The 14,208-nt window shown below is 39.4% G+C and overlaps 1 protein-coding gene across 1 annotated transcript in view; it reads right to left on the reverse strand.

The window, feature by feature from the left end:
* CFAP58 (cilia and flagella associated protein 58) overlaps positions 1–14,208 on the reverse strand; it is a 54,850-nt gene that overhangs the window by 4,636 nt on the left and 36,006 nt on the right. The window contains exon 16 of the mRNA XM_050339186.1: positions 1,325–1,444. Coding sequence (XP_050195143.1) covers positions 1,325–1,444 — 120 coding nt within the window. The remainder of the gene's footprint in view (positions 1–1,324; positions 1,445–14,208) is intronic.

Consider the following 14,208-nt stretch of genomic DNA (forward strand, 5'->3'; position numbering starts at 1 on the left):
AGGACAACTTACAAAACTGGGAATGGTAATAATATACACATTAGCCCTTAATTTCTGAGACATAAATCTGGGTGAAAATCCAAATGAAGGTCTTAAAAAATAATAAATCAGGGAATTATTTAACAATAGTTAACAATATTATTTAGCAATAATAAAAATATTCACAGGGACCCACTGTTAAGTGGAGTAACTGAATCCACACAGGCAAAGTAGTACCAGGCTAGTGTAAATATTAATACAATCCAACTTTCATACAAACAGTTAAATTTTTGAAAAGAGAATGCATAGTGTGTTTTCTTTCTTTCAAAAGGAGAATAGCTTGACCTGGCACCCCAAAATGTCATACATACCAGCACACTGCAGCATTCTATGCCTGAAATACACAGTAGCAATTGACTGCATTAAGGACAAATAAGAAAACTTCATAGAAAACTTCAAATCACATGCAGTTTAGCTAAACTTTGGCTTCTATTTTACATTTTCTACATTGTTTTTCTTCTCCATAGAAAGCTAAGATTTGCATAACAGCCTCTTTTGTTTCCTAAGGCCCCATCTGCTCCTGCATTTTTTTCCTCGTGGTTAGTATAGACGTGATTATGATGCAGTGAACAGGAGATGATGACTTCAACAGAGAGAGAAGCCATGTAAGTAGATGAACTCCTGGGGAGACTGATCTCTCATGCAGGCAAGAACAAGGGAAGATCAGCTTATTCATAGAATATCACAGAGTTCTATCAAAGAATCACTTTTTAAGGTCATGCTTTTTAAATTTCCTACAAAATTCTTTCGGAACCAGGAAATCCTCCCTCCTACTGACAAGGGGTTAGAATAGGTTCCTCCTGTGACCCCTATAAAATCTGCAAATCTAATGGACGTGGATGTGTTGCAAGAGAAATAATAATAATTTAAGACTAGATTATATATTCCCACTACTTTGTTAAAAAGAAAACTAAATGGCTTTGATTTGCTTCTTACAGATCTCAACAGTTTAAGAAAAGTGAAGGAGAATAAGCTTAATGAAAAGCTGGCAGTGTCCCAGAACGCCCATGCACAAAACTAATTTACAGCATTGTGCGGCACACTCATATCCTAATAAGAGTTTTCCTTTATTTTAATGAAACAAGCCAGCAAAATGTGTAAAAAAGTTCTCTTGCTGCTCCTGGTTCTCCCTTGAGGAGTTGCAGCATCAACCTTATTTCTCCTGATCTAATCTACTAGGGCAGGCACACTGTTCACTGAAAGTCTTCCTGCAGCCTCACTCCCCTGGCACAGTCACCCTGCAGTGCTGGCAGCCCCTCAGCCACAGGCAGTGGGCACCTCTTACTTTGAGCTGTTTTGTCTTCTCCCGGAGGCTGTGCCGGTAGTGCTGCAACTGTTCCGTGGCTTCAGGCCCAGGCTGCCGGGCCAAGACTTGCCTCAGCTCCACGTACAGTTTCTCCTTTTCCTAAGAAATAGACAAGAGGAAGAGCTCTTACAAAACTACTAAGGCAGCAATACAGCCTGTGATGAAATCAATCTCAGTGGAAATTGGACTGCAAACAGGAAGAGACGTGGAGAAACAAATCTGCTTGTGTCAGTCTCTCCTCACTAGCCATAAGGTATTTAAAGTTGTTGTGATAGCAGTGGAGAGCTCATTAAGGGAAACATCCAGCTATTTTGAACCAGGAATGAAATACTCTCAAACACCTTCATCAGTGAGCGAATTCCACCCCAGAGAACCTACAACAGTCACTGGAAGAGTATCCAGGGCTGGGAAATTAATTACTAGTAACTGTGCTTATTGCAATCTTTCTTCTTATGAGTCACGCTGCCTTACATTAAAACATGGTAGCTTCACCCAACAGGATGTGAGCAGGCTACAGAAATGTCAGGGAGGGACTGTACAAAAGAATAACTTCTTCCAAAGAAAATCCTGCAAAGCACATGTACACACAGACACACATATAGGTAAGTAACCTTTCAGTTTAACTGCAGGGGCTCTGGGAAAGGGGAAGAAAGTATGAACAGCAACAGTGATGACTAGCACAAATACACCAAGTGATTTTATTTTGTCATGTGTCTCCTCTTCCTTCAGGGTGGAACAGTAATACTTGTGCGAATTGTGTATCATCATGCCTGAACAGGAACCACACCACGGACCCACTTACAGCTCTCTGTACTGAAATGCTGCTTTCAGCTCTGTTTTGAGGAGGTACTTATTTTCACTCTGAGGAATAAAGCTGTGAACAAAGCCACCTTCATAGATTTGCACATAGATTGCAATAGTTTTAGTATCTACCCTGTCAAACTAAGATCATTATTACTTCATGTTATTTAGTAAGATCACATCCTCTGCTGGTACCTGGAGAGCTGAAATTAAAAAGGAGACTAGCAGACAAAAGAGGAAGACAAAAATGCCAAGAAGGAGGTAGGATAGGTGATTATTTACACCGGATTTGACAAAAACCCTTTCAGCTGGCTTTTTTATAAGCTCCATCTACAACTCTTACTGCAGAATTCTTCTGTCCATGTGGGAAATGGTATCTCCACATCATCTAGAATGGCAACATTTGGTCCTGCTCAATGATTGAGCCAGGATTTTCAGAAGTGGCCTGCAATTTTGAAGATGTAAAATTTAAGGTGTCCAGTGTTCAAGAGCATAAGGAGTCTGGAGTTTTTAGACCTCATCATTTTCTGAAAGCCATGCACTACAATGGCCACAAGCTGGGACCCAAAAATGGAATCACTTGAAATCATACATTACTTTTGCAAGCATTGTCCTTAAACTTTGAAGATTACTGAGGAACAATTTCTTACAAATGTAACTGTACATAGTTTATCTCTGGAAAAATCAAAGCCCCCGAGATTCAGACTGAAGTTTGCATAGTGGCAAAAATTAAATTCATAATTCATTCTGAGTAGAGAGTTGTTATGCCACAACAAGTGGCTTCCACTAGCAGCTTTTCTTTCCAAGGAAGTATGATTTTACTGCAAGGTAAAAACAACAGCAAAAGAAAAATCTGTTTTGTCAAAATCTGGCTGGTCAGTATTAACATTTCACCCCTGAATGTATCATAGATTTGTATTTTGGAAGAGTGTAATGGTAATTTGGACAAATATGGAGCAGTAGATGGATTGAAGGTCTTATGTGCAATTGTTTTCCAATTTTTTTCTCTCCTAACCCCCTGCAATAGCCAAGCAAGCTCTTCAAACATTGTGCAATGGCGTGTATAATAATCTCATTTAGAGACAAAGTGTGCAATTCTATTATAAGGAGAATCTATCTTATGCAACAGAGACTCGTTAGCTGTCCAATGCATATTGTCTCTATAATCCAACAGAGGCAGAACCAGATGTCTTATAATGCATATCCTGTCCTTCCTTGCTAAGCACTGTCCATCTCTTTTACATCTAGTCAATTAATTTGTCACTGGGCTAGAAGCACCATATGTCAGCAAAACATCAAAAGAAAATCCTGAATACTTCTTTCCTCATCAGCAGAAGTTTGGATTTTCAGGTTGGCATTTCTACAATTTCTGATATTTAACCATGGCATGGAAAAAATTTAATTAAAAAATCAATTAATTTCAATTAATTTTAGAACAGCAACCACCAGAGTAAATCTAAGTGAGCTGCACGGTATATGTGGTTCTACCACCAAAAATACATTGCTTACAGCAGTTACTTTTATCTCTACACATAAGAAATCAGGAACACCCCAGAAAAAAATCAGCACAAATTAGTAAAGGAAAAATTTGTTTTCTGTAATAGAGTCAATCCACTATGACTGGCTTTCTTTGGCTTGTCCCACACTGCCTCCCCTTGCACTTCCCTCTGTCCTCACACCAGGCTGCAATCACAACATACATCTTGCCAGTTATGCAGCTTTGAAATTGAAAGGAACTTAGGGTCACAAACACAGTGTGAGACACAACACTTCTTCTTGGGGAGGTGAAGGAAGATCCATCACATCTCTCTGTAACTCCATGGTGTTAAGCCTTCACTGGGAAGAGTAACATACGTGTGTTCAGACCAGGTCTAGGACAGTAACAAAGCTTTTTCACATGATCCTTCTACAGTGAAATTCCCATGGAACTCAGCAGTTGTTTGACTGTAGGATTGAGCCCATAATGTCAACAAGATTCACTGGTTTATGACATAAAATAAGACAAGGTGATGGTGCAGAGATGATGACACATGCATTTGGTGTAGGCAGGGCACGCAGGGACACTCAGATTGAGGGTTGCAGTCAAATTTCAGTCATTCCAAAGAGAATTTCAGCACCTCTGTGAATACCCGCTGTAAAATCTGTGTAAATAAAACAGCAAATTATTTTTAGAATAGCCTTTCCTGTCTTAGATTTGTTTTCCAGGGGATTTCCGAGGAGCTCACAGATCTGCTGCAGGCTTGGCCATGACAATAAGTTTCTTCACATCCAAGTCTCTCACCCACTAATTTGGAGGGGGAGGGTAGGGAATCGAGTGGTGCTTTCCCCTAAATTTAACTAGGTGTTGTCTCAGCCACATTCAGTATTTCTCCTGGCCTATTTTCTCTACAGCAAATTGAGAAAAAATAATTTTCTTCTGCAGAAGACTGACTCATGTTTGGCAAATTTCAATTGATTCTCCAGGATCAAGTGGTCAGGAGTTTGCTCAGTCTAGAGCAGAAGAATCACTTTTGCCAGCAAAATCCTACTTCAGAAGAAGCTATTGCTGCTGACTAGCACAGCCCAATTTGTTTTTCCCGGTGAGAAGAACCATCGGCACCATCAGACAGATTTCCCAAAGTGACAGTAAGGCATTCATTGCTCTGACAGGGAGTGGGAGGCAGTCATCAGTTCCAGGCTGGAATAGACCATGGTACCTGGTATTAGCTCTAAAGATGTGACTCCATTTTATGTCATCCTCTCCCTCACCATGACACCAGGAAACTCTTGAAATGACTCATCTTGTTATTTAGACCAGGGTTTCATTCTGAACCAGGGACAATGGACAACCATACATTTAATGAAGATTTATTCACAGCAGAAACAGGCCCTGAAGTCCCAACTTCCTCCTTTTTATCAGATTGTCTTTCCAAGTAGATAACTCAATAAATTTACCTGCCATAGCAGCACCTCAACAGCCTTTTCCACCAGACCCACAAAAATCCTATTTTGCATGAGAAACTTTCTATCATATGTATTATTTAAAATAAACAAACAAACAAAAAAAACCCCACACAACACATACACAAAAAAAACCAAAAGCCTTTGACTCAGAGTAAATTTCATTTATGTCAGCTCCTGTCTCCAGCAACTGAGCTAAGGAAAAAACTCAATAAGATGTAGTGCAAAAGTGTGCAATATAGTGTATGGCAACAAACCCCAAAACATTCACCTACCACCTAATTGTTTAAGAGCTCCACAATTAATTATCAATTAATTACCAATTAATCGATCAATTAATTATCTCCTGCTCTATATGTGTGAGCAGAACACACACACATTTGCACACAAAAGAAATGAGAGCTGCTCCTCAAACGTGAGAATTACCCCTGACAATGACATGGATCGATGTCAATATTCCAACTATTTCCACCGTGCCTGCAGCTTGACAATTGGGTTGAAGAGAGCTCTAAACAAACCTTTGTTTCACATTCTAGTAGCTGTTTGTCTTAAAGTGTCCTGGAGGAAAATCAGAACTTGATACAAATCTTATCAACAATCTAAATATTCTAAGTGAATAGTCTACAAAGCAAATAACAGGGAACCCTTTACTGTATAATAATGACTTTATACAGGGTTTCAAGCAAAAAGAAAAATTAAGTCTCTTCTTCAAATCTAGACTATTTGACCAAAAACCTCTGTATTATAATGTCAATGTAACAGCGTGTATTTTAGCTGTTCAATAGCCATTTAGATTTTTAAGATATCAGATGAATCAAAGGAGAATTATCACAGCTCTACAGATAATAATGAGCTGTTTCTCAGGTGGAGGCTTGGGATGGGGATTCCCAGAAGTCCCAGCTTCTGCTCTCACTTTAGACTGATCTGATAGATGACCTCAAAGGGTCAGAGAAATTGCAGAGCTCCTTCTAGAAATACCTATTTGTAAGTTAGGTACCTACATCTCTTTAATCACCTGCATGACCTAAATCCTTAGATTTCCCTGAAAGATGAGAGCACTTTTCTTCAAGTCCTTTGGTGCTCTGGAATTGCTAGCTCTGAACAGCTGTCTCAAAGTCAAGTTACCACTTAAATCTACAAATACCTGTCTAACAAGGCAGTAAAACCTACATACATCTTTTTGACAGGATGGCAGAGTTTCCCTGCATATGCCAAGTACCTCAGGGAAGAAAGACCAGTCTCCTGTTACACTTTGGAACCTATTAAGAAATAACAGTACATCTAAGAAACACACACAGCAATTCTGAAATCATGAATGTTTTAACGCATGGCTTCCTTCAGACTCACTGTAATTAGAGCTGAGCCTCTGCTATCCTTCGAGGAGTTCTGTTTCAACTCCCTTTTCCTGCTCCTTAAAATTCAAAGAAACAGAAAGAGGAATAAAGGAAGGGGGAAGACAGTGAATCCTAATGTCCCCATAAAGACAACTGCAGTGCCCAAGTGTGCCATCCCCTATTTAAGATTACAGCTATATCTACTAAGACAGGCGTGGGAAGACTTGAGCTCTGAGCCTAGAAGAGGTGGAGCAACTGGTTGACTGAGGGATCCTACTTGGCAGTCCCCCTACGTGAGGTTCATGATTCCATGCACTTGGCAGCACATTTCTGGATGTCTCGAGAGAAGAATGGAGAAATGAGATTCTTTCTACACCTGTTTGTGTCCTCAGGTGTCCAATTTTAAGCTCCCTTTCTAAAAAACCCAACCAAACACTGTGACTCTGCCTGCCTCTAAACTGCTGCAAAACGGCCTTAGCCTGCAGCATCTTTCTGCATGTGTTCTCTCAACAGGAGCACCATTCACACCCCTGTAAGTATGAAAATAAGTGAACTGGAATAGATAAAATCTAGTTTGTCCCTGTGGGATGACCCTTTTTTGTGGGGTTTTGTTGTTGTTATTGCAACTGTCACACAAAATAATAATCAATTATTGAATGGGACGCTGTAGATTGTCCATATTTTGCTGCTGAGGGAAGAGAAGAGCACCCTTGCCTTGAGGGAAGAACACCTGCCAAAGGGTACACCTGAACTTAAAGATGTACATCTGGCTCTGGGCCACAGTACATGGGCTTGTGAATGTATTGCTACACTGCTGTCACACTCCTCCAGTATTTTAACTTCTCCAGCAGCTTCTGGATGGCTGACAGTCAGTATCGGATTGCTGAGAGCACTGCAAAGTTTGTGCACTGCAATGTATTCAGTCAACACAGAGGCTCATTTATTTTCCCTTAACAAGATAACTGGTTGATTAATATACTTTACCCTGGGGTGCACAGCAGATTTATTTCCTTCCCAGATACATGCTGAACACAGGAATGAGGAGTAAACATGTTTGTTTTCAGTTATTTGTTATTTACTGGAACAATTCCTGATCTTTTTACCAAAGCTTTATTCTAGCAAACTAATGCTGAAGCTAAGTGCAATTCTGACTATATGAACTCCTCATTTCAGTATCTGAATGCTATTAATTTTTAATGTACACAGGCTGACGTGTTGCTACCAGCCAGGGCAGTGATCCCTTTCTCATCCTACAAGAGTCCTGGACACAAAGAGTTGCTACATGAATTGCCAAGTTCACCAAAACTCCTTGAAGATACCCAGAAATTACACTCAGTTCTCCAGGAGCTACCACACTGAGTAAGACAATACACCTGCTCCTTGCTTTGCAGAAACACCAGGGCTAGACTCCAGCAGCAGGTTACAAGTGTGGGGGAAAACTCACAACCACAAACCACGGTGTAGTTGAAGCCAACCTCCTCACACACACTTAACTTAATGGACTGGGAGCACCTATATTAGAATGCAGCAAACAAATCTACACTTGACGTTCATCTATCAAGGAGAGTATTTGTGTAATTAAATCAATCTTGCATGACATGAAGGGATGGCATCTGATGACCCACCAGAGTTCTCTTTCAAGCTCAAACTCAAGGAAATACATCAATTCTCCTAAAAAACTTGTAAAACAGACTAAGCATTCATGTACATTTGCCACCCATAAACCCGAAGGAATTTTTACTCCGCCTTCGAGTTCCTCATCTTTTTAAATGGCATCTGAATATTTCTGACTAAAATGTCATTAGAGGAGCTAAAAATGGTGCAGATCTCCAGAAGTTATTTTGATCTGTTTTCTTCCAATTTCTCAAATAAATTTACACCTTGCTTCTGTCCAAAACCATTTATCATGGGAAATCTGTTTTGTATATGAAGGCAGTGTAGTTCAGTATAGTTCCACAAAGATTCAACAAAAATTAAACTGTTCCACTAAGAAAATTATTCATCAAAAATGTTTTGTTTGACCGCTAAGTAATCTGATTGCTTCCCATTTCTCAGTGTCAGAAATATTTCCACTATTTTTATCGGAAAATTATTTTCTCACCGTAAAGTGTGGCCAATTATCTTCACCTGGTGACATTAATGTGGTCAGCATCTTTCCCACCACTTTTCTAAAAACCTTGTTTAAACAAACATATCCAAATAAAAGAAAAAAAGTCTATTTTCCTGGGAAGACTTTATTCTCTTCCCTTTGAATTGCAATATATGTGGGAGGAGAGAAAGAATCTAAATGTCAGCATGTTTTTAAGAGTAGTTTATCATGCCGTAAGTTTCTATAGCATAGAACATCTAATTCGAGATGGACTGAGATTAGAAGGGCTAAAATAAACTAATGCGCCAAGAAGTGTATTCAAAATATGCAGAAATAGAAATCAAATCCTTTCTGAGGAGAGCCTGGGCAAGAACAGAACATCCCTCCAATACCTTATGAACTATTAAGGCTTACACAAAACTTTCAAGTAGATATGTAGGCCCTCAATAGACCTTCACACAGGTGACTCATATCTTTTCTGGTTTTGAGACATGATAATATTTATTACATCATCACAGGATTGTATATGAATCTCGGTAAGTTGCACCAAGAATTAACAAAATGATCCCACAGCTGGCTCAATGTGAGTGGTTCTACCCTACTTACAGAACCCTACTTGCTACACAATCAGTTCTTAAAAAAATAAATAATTAAATTAATTGGAAAACAATTTTCAGTGTCAGTACAAAAGACACTATAGAGATTCTAATTGTATGGAAAAATCATCATGCCAGGCATAGAATCACTACAAGACATTAATCCTTCAACTTAAAGCCAATACTAAAACAGAAAAAATTTCCACTTACAGTCAAAGCTAAAATCCCCAGTCAAAATCCTACTTCAACAGTGAACCTTTCAAACACAACAGAAGGAAAATAAAAGAATGGCACAAGAAGGAAGGAATCTGAAAAGTAGTCCTGAAGGATGACTTGACGCATTAGATACCTCCATATGTCACTTTACACTGCATTGAAGACTGTTCAAAGAAGTTCAAATAAGTTTCAAGATACTGGACTGAAATGAATTTGATGGCACTAACTCAGTAGACTGCTGTGCATCACAGTATTGAGCTGATAGTAAGATATTTTTCATTAATCACTAATTAGAACTGGGTTACAGCCAGAGTTCATGGGCAAACATTATATTTTCATTTGAAAAAAAAACCAGAAATTGTCTTTGGAGTCTTAACTCTAAATCCAGGCAATTTTACAGTGTGCTCTGACACAGCAGTGCCTAGTTCTTCATGACACTGGGGAAGTAAACTTTTTCTTTATGATTCATAGCCAGCTGAAAGCCAAAAAGTAAATGTTAGACCTTACTGTATTTCTTATTTCTATATTTCAATACAAATCCCTTGAAATTCTTATTTTGAATTTCCTGAAATCCAGCTTAGAACTAGAGTCATAAATTGAAAACCCACACTCCACCAGGTACTGCTCGCTCTCTCTCTCTCTTCCTTAAGGTACATAACAATACTTAGGTTCTTACAAGGATAGGAAAGCATTTTTCTGCCCTCTTTTTTTTTTTTCCATGTCAGGAACCATTTCGTCGATGGTTAGAAGTTTTGACAGGTTGGAAGTGAACCTCAAAGATCATATGCTTCAACCTTTCTTTTGTTCTCATTAGCTTATATCGACACCAGTATAAATCTATGAGAACAAACAGTAAATTTGTTGTCCCTTTAATGGGACCTCTCATGCAAGGGCTTCGGGATTAGATCTTCAATTGGCACCTCTTAAAGCTCTGAATCATTTAACACCAGGTTGCAAGAGGACCTGGAGGATCACCTGGTCCAGTCTTTCTCAGCAAAAGCACCATCTAGACAAGATATCCCAGTACCCTGTTCAGATGGATCTTTAAAAGGATTAGGGAATCCACCACTTCCCTAGGGAGATTATTCCAATGGCTTCCAATCATCCTCATTGTGAACAAGTTTCCTCTGTGTCCAATCAGAATCCCTCTAGGAGTAAACTGTACTCATCACCCTTGTCTTTTCCATGTGACTCATTGTAAAAGGAGAGTCTTCATCTTCTTTTTAGCCACCCTTTAAATACTGGAACACAGTTATAAGGTTTCCTCTAAGACATTTTCTTTCAAGGCCAAACAAATCCAGTTCTCTCAGTCTTTCCTCCTATGTCAATCTTCCCAGTCCTTTGATCATCTTTGTGGACCTGCTCTGGACCCGCTCCAGCCTATTCACATCTTTTTTTACATAAGAGGGACTAAAACTGAACACAATATTTCATGTGTGTCCTGAAATGTGCTGAGTAGAGTGGAATAAACTCTGCTGGTGATGCCTTTCTTTATGCAACCCAGCATCCTGCTGCCTTTCTTTGCTACAGCAGCAAACTGTTCACTCATATTGAGCTTGTTGGCTACCAGGACCTGCAGGTCCCTTTCCACAGAGCTGCTCCCCAGCCAGGTAGATCCCAGCCTGTGCTGCACCCCTGGATTCCATTTCCCAGCTGTAGGACCTTACATTTGCCTTTGTTGAAGTTCACACCTTTTCAGAGCTGCTGTTGACTATTTCGCTTCTCCTGTCTAAAGTGGGGTAACATTTTCCTGAAGAACTGTTTCTTGTGGTTTTTGACATCTCTGGCCAATTTCAATTCAGTTAGGGGTGCAATTTCTTTGTGCTGACATGGCTATGCCAGCTACTGCCTATGCAATTAGATGCAGCTTTACTGGCAAAGAAGTCTTCTCCCATTCAGGAGATGGTATAAGCTAAATCAGAAAAGTGACTTTTTTGCTAGTAGGAATGGTGCTTTTTAAGCACAGAAAAGGCCTAAAGCTCAACATACTCACCCCTTTAATTGAGGGCTGAGAGAACCACTAGCTTGAGCTGCAAGATAGGGCATTAATCCAGTGCTTCCAGAGGAAGTCAAATCCTCTAGGAAATAGAGATAGAAAGAAGCCAAGCCCCAGTACAGTATAAAAAGCTAAAAAGAAAATTTCCCTTTTCATTTTTGGATGGAAAAATCCCTTCAAAAGGCTGACTTCATATATAAATGATAAAGGAGCAGTAAAGAAAGGATTGTATTTTTGCAGTGGATTTCGCAGTTCACCTGTAAGTTTCAGTGCCCACAAAGCACTCCCCCAAACTACCTCTGCTGAAATTTCTCTAAAAGCAAGATGAGAGAGAAACAATAATGGGCAGGTCAAAAGAGAGTTTCAGGGATTCTACAGTCATTAGTTTCCTGAAGTGAATTGCAGTTATTTTTACGAAAAGATACAAACTAAATTCTGAGAAAAAAACTTTCCAGCTCAGACTGTCTACCCTACATGTAACATGCAAGTAGGTTATTCTCTCAAATCCAAGCAGAATCTACACTGGGCACCAAAAATTTGTAAATTTGAGAATGTGAGAGGGTAAAGTAAATCTCAGCCATGTTGAAGATGTGAAGAAAAAAATCTAAGATAAAACTGATCTGGGCCTTGAGAATACCAAAAAAAAAAAGGTAGGTGATAGGAGGGTATTCTCTTCTTTTTCCTAGCAGGCTGTCAGATGAGAAAATCTTTTACTCAGCATTTGAGCACACATTTCTGTATTATGTGCTGTATAATGGAAGCTACTGGAGCACTATGAGAGCAGTGAAGAAATCAGCAGAAGAATGCCTCATGAAACTCCCTAGGTAGGGAGTTTCAGAAGGACTAGGCTCTCATAAATTGGGCTGAAAAAACTGTACAAGATTATAAAAAATTGTATTTCAGATAATAAGGGGGGGGGAATGTATAACAAATATAGGTAAGTAAATCCCAAAGTTCCTTCATTTCTTGGAAGAAACCTTTGATTTCAATAGCTGCCAGCCCCCATAAAACCACATGTAAACACACTGTTCTAAAGCAGATTTCTTTATGAATCTATAGTACCAGCTCTGAGAAATAAAGATGGTTGTGTATATGTTCAGACACTATAGCAGCAAGCACCTTAAATTGGACAGAACAGTTCTACTACCAAGTTAGCACAAATGAACTAAAACATCTGCCTATTTTGAGTGTTTAGCTACTGAATTGAGTCATGTATCTAATATATTCATTCACACACCTCTACAAGAGTGGAAATTATTTTATTCCCTTTTTCCTTGATGTGAGGCATGCAAAAGCTAAGTAACCTGCCCAAGGTCACAGATAATCTCTTGCTCTCCCCTCCCTGTATCTCACAACGCCTGAAATGGATCTCTGCTGCAGACAGCAGCATCCCTTCCACTCCTCCTACTCTCTGACAGTGGGACAGTCAGTTCTCTGAGGGATTGAAACTTAGCTCAGAACTTGGCTCAATACAAGGACATGTGGGTGCTATCTGGCTGTAATCTCTGAGTCACATGCATGAGCTAATCACGCCTTTTGCCCTGGCACTTTTTGAAACTCTGAGCTCAAGACACTAGCAGTCTGGAAGCACTGCATCTTGACTGCCCAGTCCTGGGCTTTGATTGCTGACACTTAAACCATAGTGATTATAAATATATATATACGAAAACCAATGTTTTCACTATCACATGCAAGCATTAAATAAGACACATTTGCCACGGCCTCCCTGCACAAATAATCTAGGTTGTACTTCTCTTTTTACATTTATGAACAATCTTCTGAGATGACTGACAAAAGAGGTAACTGACATATAATGTGAACCTTTACGGTTAGCCATTCCAAGACACGCAGCTGAATAAAATTCTGCTCAGTCAGACATAAAATCAAATTAGAAGAGCTCACTCTGAAGAGAAGGAACTAAATTTGAAACAAATAAAGCAGTGCATAATTCCCTTTTAATGGGATAAGTTCCTAAAACCACACTAATCACAATCCTAACAAGGTAATACATTCCATTGCGAGTTTACCACATCACTGCTCAGTACACAGCAGAGCAGTACAGCTTCAGTCATGTGAGGGATTTGCCCCATATGCAAAGTGAGTAACTGATTTTTTTCAGTCAGGATTTGTTCAGCAGAGCACTCCTATTTATTAATAATTATACTTTATGGCCTTAAAATGTGTGTCGTTCATCCCACATGTGTTCACAAAGACTTTCACCCAACACTCAGACCTCTTGGTTAATACACTACATATTTCTCCACAATGCCCTGCAATATTCCTCAATAGTTTAGAAAAGAACCAAAAAAATGCTCCATCTTAACAAATTCAGAAGGAAGGTAATGACTCCAACATGAGAGCTGGCTAATGCTGAAGTAACATTTCCTATGTGTTGCAAAAATGCCACTGGATTTTTATTGACCATAAGTGTTCAAGACCTTGGGTTCGGATCTGATTTTTAGGACAGCTTTTTTCATCAGCACAGCAGCTCACAACTGTGAGAATGCCTGAGCTAAACAAGAAAGTATGACCACCTGCTTTGCAGCTACTCTTCAAAGTAGCATCTCAGGATGTCCAGTTACTTGGTGTATGGGAGCTGACAGCTTGTAACCCAAGATGCTGCACCTACAGGGCACCAATAAATCAAAAGCAAGAAAAGAGTTTAATAATTTCTATGACATAGGATATCTTTTTACACCTTTATTAGACTGTTCAACTATGAAAATTGTTCTAGCAAAACCCACCATTCACCATGTTGCATATTCACTGCCTCTCAGGATATGTCTGATCCAAAAAATGTGCTCTGATGACCAGTTAAGAGAGAGTTTTGTATGAGATTTTAGAGTCAAGCTGGGTTTTTCCTGTACTGTCAGCAATCGAAATATTTTGAC

Source organism: Myiozetetes cayanensis, unplaced genomic scaffold, assembly GCF_022539395.1.
Source record: "Myiozetetes cayanensis isolate MyiCay16 unplaced genomic scaffold, myiCay2020 scf10, whole genome shotgun sequence".
NCBI classification, from domain to species: Eukaryota; Metazoa; Chordata; class Aves; order Passeriformes; family Tyrannidae; genus Myiozetetes; species Myiozetetes cayanensis.